The sequence below is a fragment of the Cyanistes caeruleus genome, chromosome 2 (genome assembly GCF_971803275.1).
Source record: "Cyanistes caeruleus chromosome 2, bCyaCae1.hap1.1, whole genome shotgun sequence".
Taxonomy (NCBI): Eukaryota; Metazoa; Chordata; class Aves; order Passeriformes; family Paridae; genus Cyanistes; species Cyanistes caeruleus.
Window position 1 is genome coordinate 14,913,871 of NC_141702.1, and position 18,136 is coordinate 14,932,006.

An 18,136-nucleotide genomic window follows, 5' to 3' on the forward strand; every position below is an offset into this window, starting at 1 on the left:
AAGCACTGGTCCAACACAGGGGCTGGGCAACAGACAGGAAGCAGGGTCCTGGGAGAAGTGGTCACCCATCTTCCATCACAACATGCTTCTGTGCCTTCCTTGCCACATCTCTAGCATGCAGACACCTCAACTCACACCATTAAAGGACCCAGTCAGAAAAATGTCCTGAGGTTTGTTTGCATCACCGATGGGATTATCTGAGTGCAGAATAGAGTGCCAAAAATACCAGCTGTAAAAGAAGTCTGCTGCCCAACCTCACACCCAAAGTAGGACTATCAGCAGGCACCAGCCATAGCATACATCTGCTTAAGCTTGAAAATCTCCATGGATGGCCACCCCACCTCTGTCTCAGGGTTGCACTACTCCCCCGGAATGTGTTGATGTGTCTTCGATATCCAACCAGAACTGCCAGTGGCACAACTTATGGCCATTGATCTTCCCTATAATGTCTGACAGTGCTGAGAATTTTGCACTATCTTTGTAGCTACCCTTGAGATAATCACCACTTAAACTGCTCTTCAGTTTGGGATTAAACAGTTCAGTTGGGATTAAACTAATCCCAAATTAAACTCCAGTCATAATCCAAAATGTGAGGCTTTCAATACAGGTGTTGTTTCTTGGATGTCTGCAGTGGGTAGTGTGGAGGTAAGATTATAACCCATTCATTCCCTGAATATCAACTACAAGTAAGGAGCTCTACCACTTCAAGTCTTATATTATTTGTTGTGTAGTGTCAAAAGACTTCTGTCAAAAGCTTTTTCAGGAGTAGAATGTATGATATAGAAATGTATTGTTCCCTTTCCTTGACATGAAAACCTTCATAAGTTCTCAGTCTGGGAAGCTCTCTGCTACATGATATATACTTAGAATTATCGTAGAAGAGAATGAATACTTGCTATATTTAACATATCCAGAATTTATAACCTCCTAAATTTTACACTTTCCTTCCCCAAATATTCTGAGCCCTGTCACAGGTTTGATGCACTATTCAATATATTCACTTCTACCATTCACATCATCAATTCCTCCTATTAAAGGTGATAACTGAAGACTAATATTATCAGAATCCCCAGGATACCATGCTGACTTCTGATAGGCTTCTTAAAATTTCCACTGTCCTAAAAGAAAAAGATGTCCTACATGTTATTGATGCTCATCTATCTGAAGACAGCAAAAGTTGGAGGAAGGCTGTGAGGAAAACCAAGACACTGAGCTTTCCAGCCATCCTTACTTTTACTGCAAATCATTAGTGTGTACTCAGAGCTCGGCACTGGCACATACGTTATGCAGAAGACAAACCTTTGTGAGCAAACGTCAACATGCACACATGAAGTCCAACAGGACTGGGCTCTGCTCACCAATACATATGCTTACATTCTCTTTCTTTCTGACTCTCAGAGAATTTTGACATTGTCTTTGTTGAGAGCAAGACGAGGAGTCTATTAAAATACAAAGTGTTTAAACTATGTTATACCATTGTATATTGCCTACAGAATCCATTAATTAACTGTAACAATGCTAGAGTCAAATCTCATTATTTGGCTCACTTCTGGTGGGTGCTGAGCTCTTACAGAGGATGATGATACTCCAACACCGGATCTATCAAGTGTATTTAACAACATGCATATGAGAGCACCAACTTTAAAATTTATTTTTCATATAGATCTACCTCAAATCCATAACTGTGAAGGATTAGACAAAGCTCAGACCCAAAACGGGTGCTGTAATGTCAGAGTTATGTGCTCCACCTCATGGCATGTGAGGTTTTGGACTCGTTTTTAACCAGACAGGGCTACTAAGCCCAAAAAAGGCAAATCAAAAACAGACCCATAAGCATTTCTTGAGCTGAGCTGCAAAGCAAAGCTTTCCAGTCACTTCACAAGAATTTTGGTTACTCTATCTCCTTTAGTTTCGCTGCTGCAAGGAGTTATTTTACTTTGTTGTTCCGACTCAAAAGGATGCAACATCACATGTGTAGCACTGAGTTGCAAGAAACTGTATTCAAATGCCTAGAAAATGTGTAACAAAAGATGACAAAAAGTTCATCCTGGAAACATTGTTTTCTCTAATGGTCTTTATTGGATGTCAAGGACAGTTTTTAGGTTTTCTCTGTGTCAATGAATTGAAAGGGAATGAAGAGCTGCCAACCCAGGAGAGCTGGAGGTAGCCCCATGAGATTCCCCCATGCACATATCCTGCATCCCACAGCCCACATGGTATCTCCACCTCACATGTGCCCACATCTCAGCACACCCCTATATGGAATTTACTCTCTACAATCCTTGGTAAGTCACTGAATCTTCCTCTGAGCCACTTTTTCATCCATAAAATGGAGGTACTATTTACCAGCCTCTGTGAACTGTCACAGGGCTTAATTTCTTAAGAAGTGCAAAGACCCTGGATAGACTCAGAGGGAAGAAAAACAGTTGAGAAATTCCAGGCATTACCTTGAGGTTTCCTCCAGCTGCTGTGGTGCTGCTGGCCACTTCATCTCTCTCTCACTGAGCTGCTCTCCCCACCTGTCCAAAGCTCAAGGAACCTGGGGCTTGGCTCCAGCTCCTCCTAAATTTAGGGGTAAGAGCTAGGACACCCATCATTCAGCAGGGTGAGGGCCCACCAGGCTGCTGCTGCTGTACTGCAAGATGTAGGAGACAATGACAGCTATAGGGGAGTCAGACAGTCCTCCCCATCCCCTGTCCCTCCACAGCAGCAAGGGCCCTGTGTGGAGAGAAACTGAGGAGCAGAAACATCAGGAAGATATGGCCACATTCTCCTACCAACAAATGCTTTTCCAGTGCCCTCTTCTGGAAAACATTTTTGGCCCAAGCAACTGTTTCATATACAGTAGTCTGAGACTGGTGGTGACTTGCCAAGATCTGCAGGAGCATCCCCCAGTTCTTCACACCCAGGAGCTGTGCTGCCCCTGTGACTGGTGGAGCTGTGCAGCTGCTTATACCCTTCAGAGCAGCTTGGCCAGACCCTCAGAGTACTGGCCAGGAAACAGGAAACAAAAGACATGCCTCCTTTTTTGAACCTGACATGCCTGAAATCTTGACTGTCCTCTGGCATGGGGACCCATGGGTCCTGAGCTGGAGCACCTCCTGTAAACATTATGCTCCCCAAAGCCAGCCCTTGTCATCACCAGCTCTCACGGATCCTCCAGAAACAAGAACTGGGAGGAGGATGAAATATTTGGTAATCCCATCCTTTCGAGGAGCTGATAAAACATTGCTATTAAGCACCTGCAAACAGCTAATGACTGCATCAATTCCTCAGGTAATTGCATCCTGTGGTTGTTTTTGTCACCTCTTTCCCTTGGAGCAGTCCAGCCTTTCCTCCCCAGCCTCGGGTACAGTTCCATTTTGTCTCACACCAGAGCAGTGCCTACCCACTGGCCCCTGGCCCAGCCAGGGTCAGTCAACCGGGACATGGCTGGGGACAGCCACAGGCTCTTCTCCAGCCCAAGCCAGAGGGCAGAAGATGAAGAGGGAACAGCTGGTACCAGAATTGTGTTGGAGTGCTGGGAGCAGGTGATGACCATTGTCCTTATCCGGACCACAGCCCTTGCATGTGAGCCAGCTCAGTGAGCAGCTAGCTCCTGTGGTGGTGGCACAGCCCTTCCCTCTCTGTGCTTTTCCAGTGCTTAATCCCAACTCGGACTACTCCGTGATTCTGTGATCCCTGTTTGTTCACAGTTGGGAGAAGAAAAGTTAAACTACATCTGCTGCCCACAGAGCCAACTCTAGAGGCATGTGAACCCCATTATTTTCCCTGTTAACTGGCAGGAGAGGTGGTGTGAAATTCCTCAGGGATTAAGATGAGTTAACTCAGCAAAGACAATGCTTGGTGTAGCAGCCCTACTGCATCAGGGAGTCACTGTCGAGGACAGGTAGTGTCCTGAGGACCAGCTGATGTAAGTGCTACACACTGGGATAGTTTCCCCCCACCCCTTGCTATTATTTAGAAAACCTTCTGTAATTCATGTCTGAATGTGTGATGACACGCACACACACCAAGTGTATATATATTTAAAGTATTTTAGGATAGGTTGTTCTTTCTTTCATTAAATTATTTTAGCCAAAACCGGCATCTCTGTCCCTTGACATTTCTTTTGGCTGTGTCCCAATCCACCTTTTGCTTATTATCTGCTTGATCTTGGTGTTTTCCTTTATGTCAATCCTTCAAGGGTTTCTTCTGCAGTCCCAGCCTGGTGCCCTTCACTTCCAAACTGTCTCAAGAATGCAGAGGCTGTGGGGTGGACAAGAACATCCCATTTATCTGCTTCTGCCTGAAATACAGTGGGTTTTCCAGCTGAGCTTGGTGGGAGAGGTGGGAGGATGGTACCTCTGAGGCCAGCGAGCACAACCTTTTACTTTGGGTACCTCCAGAGAGCATCCCACACCCCACAGTGTCTATTTTCCATCTCTTTCCCCCATGTGGGACAGAGGGTTTTCTCCATCTTGCAGTGCTCGCTTTCCAGCTCTGCAGGAGGGTGGGGGCTGCCCAGGTGTCCGCTTTCAGAAAGCCATTAAAATAGCCTTCGGTGACCTGGAGATGGGGAGCAGGAGCACCCTGAGCTCTGTCCTGCAGCATAAGCTGCAGAAAGGTTCCTCGCCTCTCTTATAAATGCTCCAGAGGTGGCAGGGTGTAAAAATCACCCTTTCAGCATGGCAAGGGCAGCTCCATCCTCCCCATTGACAGCGCAAGGACTCAGTCCATCTACCATGGGGTAAAGCTCGAACTGCTTAAAGAAAGGGGGAGAGGGGCAGAAAATGTCTGTCCTGGCAAGTGCAGAAAGTATCTGTCCTGGCAAGGGCAGAAAGCACAGCCGTTCGGGGCTAAACCAGAAACGATTGAATTGATACTGTCTTTCACCTTCCATCGACACCCATTTTTAAAACGAGACAGCAATACAAAATAACCTTAGAGTGGAAACAGCTACCAGTGCCAGGACAAGAGAGGATGGAAAAACCGTGGTCGGCGTTACGGGAAGTGTTTTGGATAACACCCTCGGTGGTCAGGGATGCAGTCAGGGATAGCACCGCGACGGACAGCAGCCAGTGCCGAGCACAGGGGCTGCGAGAGCCGCACAAACTGGATGGCTCTGTGACACGCTCCGGGTCCCCTGGCTCAGCAGCGCTTTCCTCCAGCATCTGCCGAAGGCATCGCTTGGAGCCGCAGCCCTCCGGCCTCCTGCAGCCACTTTTTCACGCTAAGGCTGAAGTATCGAACCGGGAGTACCGACCCGGGGATACCGAACCGGCGGTGGGGACGGCGCTGGCCATGCACCTGCTGGCAGCCGGCAGCGCTGGGGTCGCTCACATCACCCCCAGGTGGATCCCGTCCCGGGCGGCCCCAGGGGGAAAGGGCGCCGGGGATGGGGGGTACAGCCCGGGCAGCGGCTGGGCACGGCAGGGGCAGGGGCAGGAGCAGGGGCAGAGGCAGGAGCAGGGGCAGGGGCAGGGGCAGGAGCAGGGGCAGGGGCAGAGGCAGGGGCAGGGGCAGGAGCAGGGGCAGGGGCAGGGGCAGAGGCAGGGGCAGGGGCAGGAGCAGGGGCAGGAGCAGGAGCAGGGGCCGTGCCCTGCCGTGCCCTGCCGGGCGGGGCGGGCGGGGGGCGCAGGGCGCCGTGCGCATGTTCTGCCGTACGTCACAATAGCGGCGGTGGGAGCGCGCCCGGTCCCAGCCGATCGCGGCTGGTTTGAGCTGGTGCGTTGCCACAGCGACGCCGTGGCGCTATAAATAGGAGCGCGGCGGCCGTGGCGAAGCTTTGTCAGCCGCGGCGCCTCGCTCGTCCCGCCAGCCCCGCTCCTCCTCAGCCGGTCCGGCGCTCCCGCCCGGCTCCGCGCACCGCGCCCGGCTCGCAGGAGGAGGGGGAGGCGGCTCGGAGCGAGGGGATCGGCTGCCGCGGGGGCTTGACAGCAGCTCCGCCACCGCTGCCCGAGGCGAGGTGAGGCGGGCGGCGGGCTGTGCCGGGGAGCGCTGCGGGCTGTGCCGGGGAGCGCTGCGGGCTGTGCCGGGGAGCGCTGCGGGCTGTGCCGGGAAGCGCTGAGGGCGGGCGGGCGAGTGCTGAGGGCGGGCGGGCGAGTGCTGAGGGCGGGCGGGCGAGTAGCGGGGCCGCGGCGGAAGCGGCCGGCGCGCAGCCACGTGTCTGTGGGGCCGCTGCCAAGCGGAGCGGCCCGGGCTGGGCGCCGGTGCTGCCGCCGGGCACGGGGAATCCCCGGCCGGGAGGCGGGAGGCTCCGGGCGGTTGTAAGCGGGCCAGACCGGCTCCCCGGCTTGCCTGGGGAGTATTGGCGGCAGTTCCCGGCAGCGGGGGAAGGGACGGCCCGCCGTGGCCGCCGGGCTGTTTCCGGGGTGGGGAAAGGCAGGTGCGTGGCAGGAACATGGCAGGAACAGGGCTTGGGGCGCCCGGGCTCGCCCTGGGGCCGAGCGGCGCCGGGGCGCGGGGCGCTGCCCTCCTGCACACCCGGCGGGCACTGGCCTGGACCGGGAGCGAATCAGAGAATTAGAGCAGTTTGGGTTGGAAGGGACCTTAAAGACCATTTAGCTCCGAGTCTGCCTACGGCAGGGACACCTTCCACTAGACCTGGCTGCTCAGAGCCCCGTCCGACCTGGCCTTGAATACCCCGAGGGATGAGGAGGGAGCCCTTCTCCCGCGGAGCGCTGCCGTCCCGGGGTGGGGGCCCAGCCGCAGGGTGATGTGAGCTGGAAGGGAGGTGCACCCGGGGCTGACAGGCGCCTCCTCGGGGAGCCGCGGTGTCAGGCTGGGCGTGCAGAGCCCCGCTGCCGAGCCGGGCAGTGCAGCCCCAGCCTGGCCATGTCAGGCTCTGCTGCGGGGCCGTGTGGCTTTGCAGGGAGAAGGGCGCAGGCCAGCCGGCCCCATCCGTGCCCACCGCAGCCCGCAGCGCTCTGCAGGCTCCGGAGGCAGCGGCGCCTCGGGCACCTTTTCTAGACGCTGCTTGGCTGTTTGAGTACAGAGCCTGCAGGCATGACTCAGCTCTGCCTAAATACAGCTGCTGAGTAGGGGAATGTTCTGGAGAACAAGTTCTAAATGAGCATAAAATGCCTTTCTTCTGGGGAGCTGCAGACACTTAACACACGGTCCAAATAGAAAGATACTTTGGGAGGCTACAGTTTGCACCAGCCTGATCGTGTTCTGTCTGTATGCTGCGTAGTTACACTGTAGTTGAAATTGTGCAATGAGGTGAAAATGGAAAGCTTGCAAGAACTTTTTAACAAAATCTATTATGGCCAGTAAAAGTAATTTCCCTTTTACATGTTAAAAGGAAAAGTGCTTTTCATGCAGTGCTCTGCAGAGGGGAGGTTAAACTAAATTTTTCTTGATCCTGTTCACTTCTTTTAACCACAGCTGAAGCCCCTGAACTGCTTTCTGCAAAGCTGCAAGTCTGTGATGAGATGCAACTTCTTAGTAACAAACACCTTTCTGAAAAGTGTTTAATTTGCTGTTTCTTATGGTTCTTTCAAAGAGGCTTTTAAGAGGAGACTTTAATCCAGCTTGTGGTAGAATTATCACTGCACGTGAATGAGAGCAGAGGGAGAATAAGGCTCAGTGGATTGTTGGGTTTATTAGAATCAAAGCTTAATCTAGTTTAAATCTCAAATTTTATTTGTCTCTGATAAGTGAGATGATCAAAAGATGTGACATGGTTCTTGTTGCCATATGTTTCTGAAGGTTGAAATTAAGTATAATTGCTGATGTTTCAAAGTTATTCAATAAAATTCGATGGATTTTGTAATACACATATGGAATTAATGATTCTATTGGGTTGAGAACTCTGTTAATTTGTAACAGCTACAAAACATCCTTTTTCAATTGGTTTGTAGCCAGGCTTTTTGAAAGTAGAGGAAACAGTAGCATAACTTAAAATTAGTGAATAATTCAGAGTTTGCATAATTTTCAGTCCTAGTCTGCATGACTAGTTTGAGTGTAAAAATTGCTGAGGGAAGGAAGAGAGCTGGACCCCGTTACCTGAAACCATATCTTCCCTATGAGTGCCTTGCAATGCTGAGGTCTTTGAAAGCTAGCACACACTGCTTAACAGCTTGGTGGAGAATGCTGTCATTCTGTATTTGGACTACCCAGTGAAAGGGTGGCCCATGGACTTCATGGGTGGCAGAGGAGTGTGCTTTTGCTCTTTAGTGCTAGTTCTCAAGGGACTTTCTACTTGGCAGGTAGATTTCTGTTAGCAATGAAGATTTCTAATGGACTGCTGTAAAATCCTGTTTAAAAGTGCTAATTTGGGTCACTGTTAAGACTTTGTCTGCAGGTCAGAGTTACAAACCAGTCTTAAAGTGTGTATCTGCCACTCATGGCAGCTGAGGTTTTCACGTAACTTGGAGGTCATGAGTAGAACAGGGAAGCTCTAACTACCAACAGAATAACCTCAAGGAAAGCCCTGTTCTCATGTCTGCTTTATGCATAATCTGAACTATATTTGGAATCCATGTATTTTCCTGGCTTGGACCTAATGAAAGTTGTTACTACTCACAAGTCAGTAACAGTCTTGGGTTCAATTGGTAATAACAAGTAAACCCTTTTTCTGAAACTGGTGAGCTGAAACAGTGCTTAGGAGTTGTTTTACGACAGAAAAGTGGTAAGTAGGCACTAGCCATCATATTAATAGCTCTGATGTGGAGGTAAATGAAAAGTCAGAAATTTCCAGAGAGACAGACTAATAATATTTGACAGTGTTTATTTGATTGTTTTTTTCTTTGAGTAGATTCAGAGCATTTTAGAGTTGTTGAGCAGAGGAGAACTTGCCTTCCAGCTAGCAAGATTATTTTGGCCTGCCTCCTTGGTTGTGATTATATCTGTTCTGTCATCATGCAAATGTCTAATATATGGAGCTATTAGTGATCACTGTAGAAGCTGTATAATTGTAAATGAGACAAGCATAAAATAATGGTCATATAATGACTATATGAATCTAAGTGAAGTATTGAATGTAAACTATAGGAATTCAAATTAAGTCATTAATGTGTTGGTGGTTTTTTTTTTTGTTTTTTTGGTTTTTTTTTCAGCAGTTCATACCCAAGATCTTTCACATAAACCTGAAATCCTGGAAGTCATGAGTAACTTCAGCAAAGAAGAATTTGAGTTGACCTTCCTTGATGAAGGCTTTACTGCCAAGGATATCCTTGACCAAAAAATAAATGAAGTGTCATCTTCTGTAAGTATAATGGGAAAACCACTACATTTCATGATGCTACAAACTTATAAACTAATAGAACAAGTTGTCCTTGCAAATGATCCACAAGACAGCCCCCTCAAATGCTGACCTCTAGGCTTATCCTGTTATCTGTTGTTTGTAACGTTAAGATGTATGTTTGCTCTAGGATGATAAAGATGCCTTCTATGTTGCTGACCTTGGGGACATTGTGAAGAAGCACATGCGGTGGCATAAGTCCCTTCCTCGGGTGACCCCCTTCTATGCTGTTAAATGTAACGACAGCAAAGCTGTTGTGAAGACACTTGCTGTTCTTGGGGCAGGATTTGATTGTGCCAGTAAGGTGAGATCTCGACTGTCTTCTGGTCTGTGACATTAATATCTGTTCAGCCTTACAAAACATGTTTGTATAAAATTAAGCATTACTGAGTGGTGTTGCTTTTGTTCTGATCGCATTAATCATCCTTCTAGAAATATCTTCTACAAGTGTAATCTGTTCTTTCTTCAGACGGAAATACAGCTGGTACAGAGCATTGGTGTGCCTCCTGAGCGAATAATATATGCAAATCCCTGCAAACAAGTATCTCAAATTAAACATGCTGCCAGCAGTGGTGTGCAGATGATGACATTTGATAGTGAAGTAGAACTAATGAAAGTTGCAAGGGCCCATCCAAAAGCAAAGTAAGTAGTGCTAATTGTTCTATAATTCTTCCTTGGGTTCCCAAGATACAGAAATACCTGCTTTATCTGAAACTTGTTCTTCATTAGTTTAAGGTAGTCTGCAAAACTGTGAAATAATAAACATACTTTTAACCAGTGAAATCTAATCTTGTAGAGTTTACTGGCACTTCAGGAAGACTTACACAGAGCAGCTTGTATAATATCTTTAATATTAGTCTCAAAATATCTTTAAGCTTAGTCTCATTCTTAGATCATAGCTGCCTGATGATGATGTCTGTTATAGTGAAACTTAACTCCTCATTTTTTCCTGTTTCTAGGTTAGTGTTGCGCATTACCACTGATGACTCCAAAGCAGTCTGTCGTCTTAGTGTTAAATTTGGAGCTACACTTAAGACTAGCAGGCTTCTTCTGGAGCGTGCAAAAGAACTTGACCTTGCCATTGTTGGAGTTAGGTGAGCTGACAGTATCAAAACACAGTTGTATTGAATAAGTTTTCTTTAAATGGTCTACCTGAAAATAGAGATGCCTTTGCATGTGATGACATGAGTTTATACAAAACTTCTTGATTAATTTGCCAAATAGCAACTGATATTTTGTATCTTTTTGTAGCTTCCATGTTGGAAGTGGATGTACAGACCCAGAGACCTTTGTTCAAGCCATTTCTGATGCCCGCTGTGTGTTCGATATGGGAGTAAGTCTAATTCTACTTTCTCTGGAACTACTGCTCAACTGTTGTGGCAAAACTGAATGAAGTGTACAACTGTTTTGGGGTTAAAAGCTAGCTGAGTCACTGGCTTCATGTTGTTGGAATTTTTTAGGTCTTGTTAGCTTACTTTACCAGCTTGGCAAAACTCATCTACAGATGAGTGAAAAAAACCTAAAATTGGCAGCTTAAACTCAAATGACTGTTACTTGAACATATGTTAGCTCTGTTTCAAGTGTTAATGAAATTACTTCACATTACTTTTTAAGATAAAATGATGAATTATAAATGATAAACTTTTCTTGACAGTGTTGCTCTTAATCTCATTCTAGGCTGAACTTGGCTTCAATATGTATCTGCTTGATATTGGTGGTGGCTTTCCTGGCTCTGAAGATGTCAAGCTTAAATTTGAAGAGGTATAGCTTTGCTAAGAAGTTCTCAGGTTGTGGAGTTTGCTTGAGTGTTGATCTGGATTAAATAAAATCTTGCTTTTTCTGTTTGTATGCAGACACGTGCAAAAATGTGTCTGCTTGGTTAGAAATGTAATTAAGAAGAAAAGAGGAATTAATCTGAAAACTAAAAATTAGATGACCTCATTAGATATGTAGCTAAATGACTGCACAAACATGCAGAAGTCTCAAAAAAGTAAAGCCAGTTCTAACTACAGGCTTGATTCTTACCAGCATAGACTTCTTCCAGTTGGTGCTGTACTTCAGACTGAATAGATTGGCACTGCTCCCAAAAAGGGTGAAAGGGCTGTCCTGAGCCCATGTGGTCCTTAGGGGGTGGTACCATACGAGGGCAGTGTCTGATTTTATTTAGAACTTGCTTTTGGATAATTTTTAAGTTGTTCAGTGTTTTCTAGTCTGCTTTACCTCAGCAATAGCTCTGCTGTCAGAAGGGTCAAAGGGGGCTGAATATTGATCGGACTTCCACTTAAAGCAGCATTGTCAGAGCACCTTGCTTCCTAGCCCAAAGAGGTGTTAAATGTTACATATTAACACAAGGATACAGTAAGTTACATAAAAAGAGTTTTCTTATAGTAGTGTGAGCTAACATTTTAGCACTTCTGGTACCTCCTAATGAAGTCTGGCTTCTCATAGTGCAGTATGGCATACATGAGGCATCAAAAGCAAATTATGTCATTGGGCTCCACGGCATGAAAGAGTCGTGTTACAGTTGGAGCCAGCTTCAGGATAACTTCAGAACCTGGAAATAACTGTTCATGAAGGCAATTGAATTTTCAAGTATAATGGTAAAACCCTCTGTATGTTTATGATACCATGAGATGACATCTTTAGGATTTAGTAAGCTGTGGAATAGTGCATAAGTAGCAGCACCACAAGTGGACTTCAAATCCAATTTGAAGTGTGGGGACCTGCAGAGCATTAATGATGTTTTAATGAGCATAGGAGAGGTGATTTCCTTCAGCCTCAAACATGACCTGTTTTGTTACATAAACTTTAGGCTGCAGGTCATGTCTGCTTTTGTTGCTTTGTATAAATTTAATTGCAAACAAGATTTTGAATGAGAAAAGAAAGCAAAAGCAGTCAATAGAAATTACAATAGATGTTACATGTTTAACTAGTGTATAATTTTGAATTTGAGGTTCTTATTTAATCTCAGACTTGTAAAGTAGCACGTAAGTAACTGCTGAAATTTTAATACTGGCATCTGATTTTTCCCTAGATCACAAGTGTAATCAACCCAGCACTGGATAAATACTTCCCTTCAGATTCTGGAATAAATATTATTGCAGAGCCAGGAAGATACTATGTTGCATCTGCATTCACACTGGCAGTCAACATCATTGCAAAGAAAATTGTGTTAAAGGAGCAAACAGGCTCTGACGGTATGTAAATTGAGACCTAGTCTTAGATCTAGCCTGCTGTGTGTTTCTTTCCAAGACTTTTTCTCACTGGTGTCACAACTTCTTCCAGATGAAGATGATGCAAATGACAAAACCCTTATGTACTATGTGAATGATGGGGTCTATGGATCATTCAACTGCATCTTGTATGATCATGCACATGTTAAGCCAGTCCTGCAAAAGGTATGCCTGTTCAAAAGTATCACATATCATGGATGTAGGAAAATCCTTGTCACAGCAGTCACTTCTCAGTTCACTGCTCCCTTCATCTTGCCAGACTTTGGCATTTTAAGTTATGAAGCATGCAGTGGAATTAATTTAAAGCCAGAGGTGAAGAAGAACCTGCAAGTAGCTCTTCCTTTTCTTCAGAAGTGGAATGTTACACTATGATATTACTTCTGGAACCTCTGTTTTGATAGTCAAATAATTAAACTCCTCTCTCTTCTTTAGCGGCCTAAGCCAGATGACAGCTGCTACTCCTGCAGCATTTGGGGACCAACCTGTGATGGCTTAGATCGGATTGTTGAGCGGTTTAATATGCCAGAGCTGCAAGTTGGTGACTGGATCCTATTTGAAAACATGGGTGCCTATACTGTTGCAGCAGCTTCTACTTTCAATGGATTCCAGAGGCCAACAATTCACTATGTGATGTCCAGACCAGCATGGTTAGTATCTAAATATCTTGATCTGGCAGTACTTCTGACATCACTGTAATAAATAGCTCATATCAGTTGGCTATTCTTTAACGAGCAGGGGTAGTTTGGGTGCCACAGCTCTTGTAAAACCTCCTGGTGTGGAAGAAGGCAGTGCCCCTGAAGGTTTTAGCTGTGTGTTTAGAAAAATGCTGGTGCTACTAATTACTTTTCTCTGTTGTACACAGTTATAGGAGAGATGCTTTTAAAGGGGCAATGTTAAGAGTCTTCATTAATCTGTATTCTAGCTAGTGTTTTCACTACTGCACAGCATACAGAATCATTATGAATTCTTTACCTTTAATTTCTGTGATTAGTAATCAGAGACCAGACAATCACAGTTATATTATGTATATGTCTTCTAAATTAGTAGCTTGCTAAATCCTGACTGCAGGATGCAGGGACATTCAACAGTGTTGCTTCTGTTTGTTTGAGAGCTATTCCTTGGTTTAGGCTGAGCTCTGGCTCAGTGCTCAGTGCAGAGTGCTAGATCTCCATTGGAAGTTATTAAACAGGTAAGCAAAGAAAGCAGGACCTTTTAATTGCAAGGATATTGTGAAACTGCAACTTAAATAGCAGTTTAAAGTAATGGGTGCTCTGCAGTGCAGCACAGGTTAAGGAATTGTGCCTTCTATAAAAGTGGGGTTTCCTGTAAGAGGAAGCCCTTACTGCTCTGCTGGTATCTGCCTGCTGAACTAACAGAGGGCTTTTGGGCAGAAATGTTACCCTAAAGCATGATTAGCTGTGCTGTTGGGTTGGTCTTGAATTTATTGAAAGTCTTTCAAGTTAAGGGGAATTCCTGACATAAAAGTAAGAGGAAGCTTCCTCTATTCCTCTGCTAACCCTGCCAGTATAACGAGGACTTGTATTGTTGCTTTCCCTTAGTGAAACCTCTGGTCCATTGAAGCATTTTTAAAAACACATGAAGCTTTTAGACTTCCCTTAACACTCCAAAACTGTGTCTAATTGAACTAAAAATGGCTCTGTGGGAGAATAATTAGCGTTTTCACTGTATCACTAGGCTGCTGTTAAATTTTAATATTCGGTCTGAGGCATGCTGAGCTTAATTATGCAAATATAACTCATGCAAGGCCACAGCACAGCCCTCTTTCAGCCCTATGTGTGTTTTCTGTTTTGGCAAGAGAACTCTGTGATAGAGGCTAGCCCTTAACTGAGAGTCATGTGTCAATGAGATTATGGTGCAGATCTTTCTAGGATGGGCAAGCCTTTTGTAATACCATCTACACATTGTAAAGGTGTACAACTAAATTTGTGGCTAGAAACTGTGAAAGATAAAGAACAAGATGTGATTACATGTGTCTAAGTAAAAACTGGTAATGCATGAGGAGCCATGCAGTGGCACTACTGTTGGCCTTGCAAACCTACGATAACGAGTAGATGACACCAAGCTGAGCGTTACTGTTGACACACCTGAGGGATGGGATGCCACCCCACACCTGAGGGACCTGGACAGGCTTGAGAAGTGGGACCATGGGAATCTCATGAGGTCACAAGACAAAGCACAAGGTGCTGCACCTGGATGGGGGCAACCCCTGGTATCACTCCAGGCTGGGGGATGAACAGATCCAGAACAGCCCCTGCTGAGGACTTTGGGGTGCTGTGGGTGAGAGGCTGGACATGACCCAGCCATGTGCCCTTGCAGCTCAGAAAGCCAAATGTGCCCTGGGCTGCACCCAAAGCAGCGTGGGCAGCAGGTGAGGGAGGGGATTCTGCCCCTCTGCTCTGCCCTGGTGAGACCCCACCTGCAGGGCTGCATCCAGCCCTGGGGTCCCGGCACAGGAAGGACATGGACCTGTTGGAGTGAGTCTGAAGAAGGCCACTAAGTTGTTCAGAGGGATGGAGCACCTCTGCTATGAGGAAAGACTGAGAACTAGATCTGTTCAGCCTGGAGGTGACCTTAGGCCTTGGGGTGACCTTATTGCAGCCTTCCCATACCGGAGGGGGACTTACAGGAAAGATGGGGCAAGACTGTTTGCAAAAGCACATAGTGAGAGAATAAGGGGTAATGGCTTCCAGCTGGAAGTGTTCAAGGCCAGGCTGAACACAAGGATGTGTCTCTGAGCAAAAGTCCAGAAACTCAAGTCAACAAGTTTTTCTGAGGTTGTGTTTTAGTACAGCCCTTGTCTGAGTATGGAAGGAGTTGCATGGTTCTTACTGATCTGGTCAGCTCCTTTATATTCCTAGTCTGTTATCCATAGTTTTTCCTGATTCAAGTTACCCACTAATGTGAGGGTGTGGGATAAGTGTCAGTCAAGTTGTCATTGATTTTCACATCTGAAATTCTGAGCTATTGAGCCCAAAGTTAGCAAATCTGTATAGCATGAGGTGTACAGATGTAGCTACAGGTATATGGGTGCATCTTTGCAGATCTAAATCCTACATAGAAATGGTAAAATCAGCTTGGTATTGGCACTTACCCTAAAGCCTAGCCAGCCACAAACAACCTGCATGGATTCTGCTTTCATTTTTATTTTTTTTCCCCTATGATAATAATGTCTGGATTGCAGGTGATACATAGAGTTCATTTCATGTTTACTGGCAATTAAAAAAATGTACCATATATTTTTAGGCAGATTGTAATGAAACAATTTATGACTCTTTATTTTTTTTCTTTCTAGGCAACTAATGCAGCAGATCAAGGAGCAAGGGTTCCTAGCTGAGGTGGAGGAGCAAGATGTTGCTAGTCTGCCAGTTTCTTGTGCCTGGGAAAGCGGAATTGAATATCCAGCAACTTGTGCTTCAGCTAGTATTAATGTATAGGTAATATTTAGTAACTAAGTGCAAGGTTAGTCATTGAATTTAGGGCATTTGGGGGACTGTTAACTTAATTCTTGGTAGAATTTTTAAGTGTTTTTTTAACATTTAGGTTTGGCAAAAGACAAATGACTAGGAGATGGGTCACAATTATCTGTGTTCCTATGGAAACTATTTGAATATTGTTTTATATGGATTTTTATTCACTTTTCATGTATGCTACTAAAGACTGACCCTCAACTGTCAAACAAGTATTTGTAGCTTGTGTATGGCAGATCGGGCTAAGCTTAGTGCTTTGTGACCTACCTGTTTTAAAATAAAGTATATTGAAATAACTGGTCCTGTGGTTCGTTAATGTGTCATGGATGGCTCTTACAGCAACATGCTGCAAGACCCAAACTTATTAGTAAATGGATCTCCCCTACCCTTTCTCTCCCAGCTGAAGTGAAGGAAACCTTCACTGGGTAGGAAAACTCAATTGTCTTTTTTCATGTTATTAGAAGAAGGTTGACTGTCAACAAATTGAATACTGTGCGAGTTCCTGTGAATTCACATTTGTTTTTCACTACTGAACATGTTTGTAACAAGTTGCATATTGTGGGTTGGGTGCAGTGCTGGTTTTCTGCAAGTCAGTCTGCAAGTGCTGTGGGCAGTGCTGATGGCTGGTTACAAACACGTCATTAACGAGAGAACACAGCACAGACTCCACAACTGGCATGATGCTTCTGTGTGCAAGAACTGAAATATGTGACAGAAAAACCCAGGAAGCTGAAAATGTGTGGCTGACAGGCTCTCTGACCTGTGTGCCTAGGGCTTTAGTATAAAAGATAAGAAACAGGACTGGAAATCTTTTGTATGTGCAATACGAGTAGAAGCTCTTATTTAATATTATGGAAAGATGTGCTACCCTTCTGACTTTGGATTAAATGTGATAGATGACACTAAGTAGTAAGTATAAATACTAGGAGCTAATACAGGGGTGTTGGTGATAAAATAGTCTGCTTGTTGAAGCAAAGCATTCTGACTTACGTTTAACCTGTGCTAGTTTGCTGCCATTTTTTGCACTAAAATTAGAAAATGTTTCTGATAAACTAATTGGTCCTAGAGCTGGATTTGGTCTGTTTGCCAAAGGCAAACTGCCTGGACTGCAGGCATGACATAGCAAATGCCTGATGTATAAAGAGAAAGCTTCAGCTTTACCTGTTTTCTTGATACATTAAGATCTAACTTGGAATAAGTGTTAAAATTTGAAAGGCTGCCCAAAGGTTGGCATTGCTGACAGAAACAATGACAAGCTGAGAAATAAAGCTGTTTTCATACAAGCAGCTCTGAAAGGCAATGTTTAACCTCCATTCTGTATTTCCAGCAGAAACTCTACATTAGCTGAATTAGTAGGGTAAACAAGAGTGATGCTACCTCATTAGTGAGTCTCTTGAAGCATGCAAAAGCTACTTTTTAAAATTTGCTTTATTCCCAGCTTGAAGCTTTTGTGATTGAAATAGCACTTGCTTTTATTCTTATGCATATGGCAGACTTCTGTACATACACCTAGTGGAGCCATAGCCTTAATCTCATAGAAACTCACTGCATCCAAACCAGGGTTTCCTTTAGCTTCTCCAAATTCAGCTGAAAACGTAATGATTCTTACATGTAAACAGAGATAGTAAATGGTAACCAAATCTTAATGCTGTAACAATTCCACATCTAAATCTTTCTCTGTGAGAGCTGAGTGCATTTGAACAGGTATGCAGAAAATATACTCTGAGAAGCTGCAGTTGTCTAAAGGAAATGCAGCTATTTTTTCAAAGTGTCTTTTTGAACACTGGGGCTGTTTTGAGTCAGAAGGGAGTTCATCTGTAGTGATACCTGCACTAGCACCGAGTGTCCTGCTGGGCAAATGGCACAGTCTGCCTTCCTCTACTCACAGCCAGTGGAGACCATCTCCAGCAGGTAGTTTGAAGGCAATCACTTACAGAAACTAATTAGTAAGCTTCACAGAGAGGAAGTTGGCAGGTTGCCAATTATTTTTTTTTTCCTGCATTTAACTTGACTGGTTATTTTAGCTAGTTCACTGAGTTTTGTCTCAAAAATCCAAAATTTATGTTTCTATTGGAGGCCAGCAGTGTGGAAATATGCTAAGCAGCATTTTGATCAATATGATGCTCCCCAAAAGAGAAGTAGCTGACTGTAGTTCTTTACCTTCTCTCCTATGGGCAGGTATGCCATAG

The 18,136-nt window shown here is 45.2% G+C and overlaps 1 protein-coding gene and 1 long non-coding RNA gene across 3 annotated transcripts; one reads left to right on the forward strand and one right to left on the reverse strand.

Annotated features, from left to right (window-relative positions):
- Positions 1 to 4,021: 4,021 nt before the first annotated feature.
- LOC147654623 (uncharacterized) lies at positions 4,022 to 5,470 on the reverse strand. The gene is made up of 2 exons (XR_015282754.1): positions 5,246 to 5,470; positions 4,022 to 4,248 (listed from the first exon to the last, which is right to left on the reverse strand). It is a non-coding gene; the product is annotated as an uncharacterized LOC147654623 (long non-coding RNA).
- A 100-nt stretch (positions 5,471 to 5,570) lies between these two features.
- On the forward strand, positions 5,571 to 16,243 carry ODC1 (ornithine decarboxylase 1). 2 transcript variants are annotated; one of them, XM_086875876.1, is made up of 11 exons: positions 5,571 to 5,947; positions 9,045 to 9,190; positions 9,357 to 9,530; positions 9,696 to 9,868; positions 10,186 to 10,320; positions 10,478 to 10,559; positions 10,904 to 10,987; positions 12,261 to 12,423; positions 12,512 to 12,624; positions 12,892 to 13,106; positions 15,773 to 16,243. In XM_086875876.1, the coding sequence occupies exons 2-11, from the start codon at positions 9,089 to 9,091 to the stop codon at positions 15,912 to 15,914; spliced, it is 1,383 nt and encodes a 460-aa protein (XP_086732002.1). In that variant the 5' UTR covers positions 5,571 to 5,947; positions 9,045 to 9,088; the 3' UTR covers positions 15,915 to 16,243. The 2 variants fall into 2 exon arrangements, with proteins under 2 accessions (XP_086732002.1, XP_086732000.1); XM_086875874.1 differs by having other exon boundaries at positions 5,610 to 5,947; positions 9,042 to 9,190.
- The last annotated feature ends 1,893 nt before the right edge of the window (positions 16,244 to 18,136 follow it).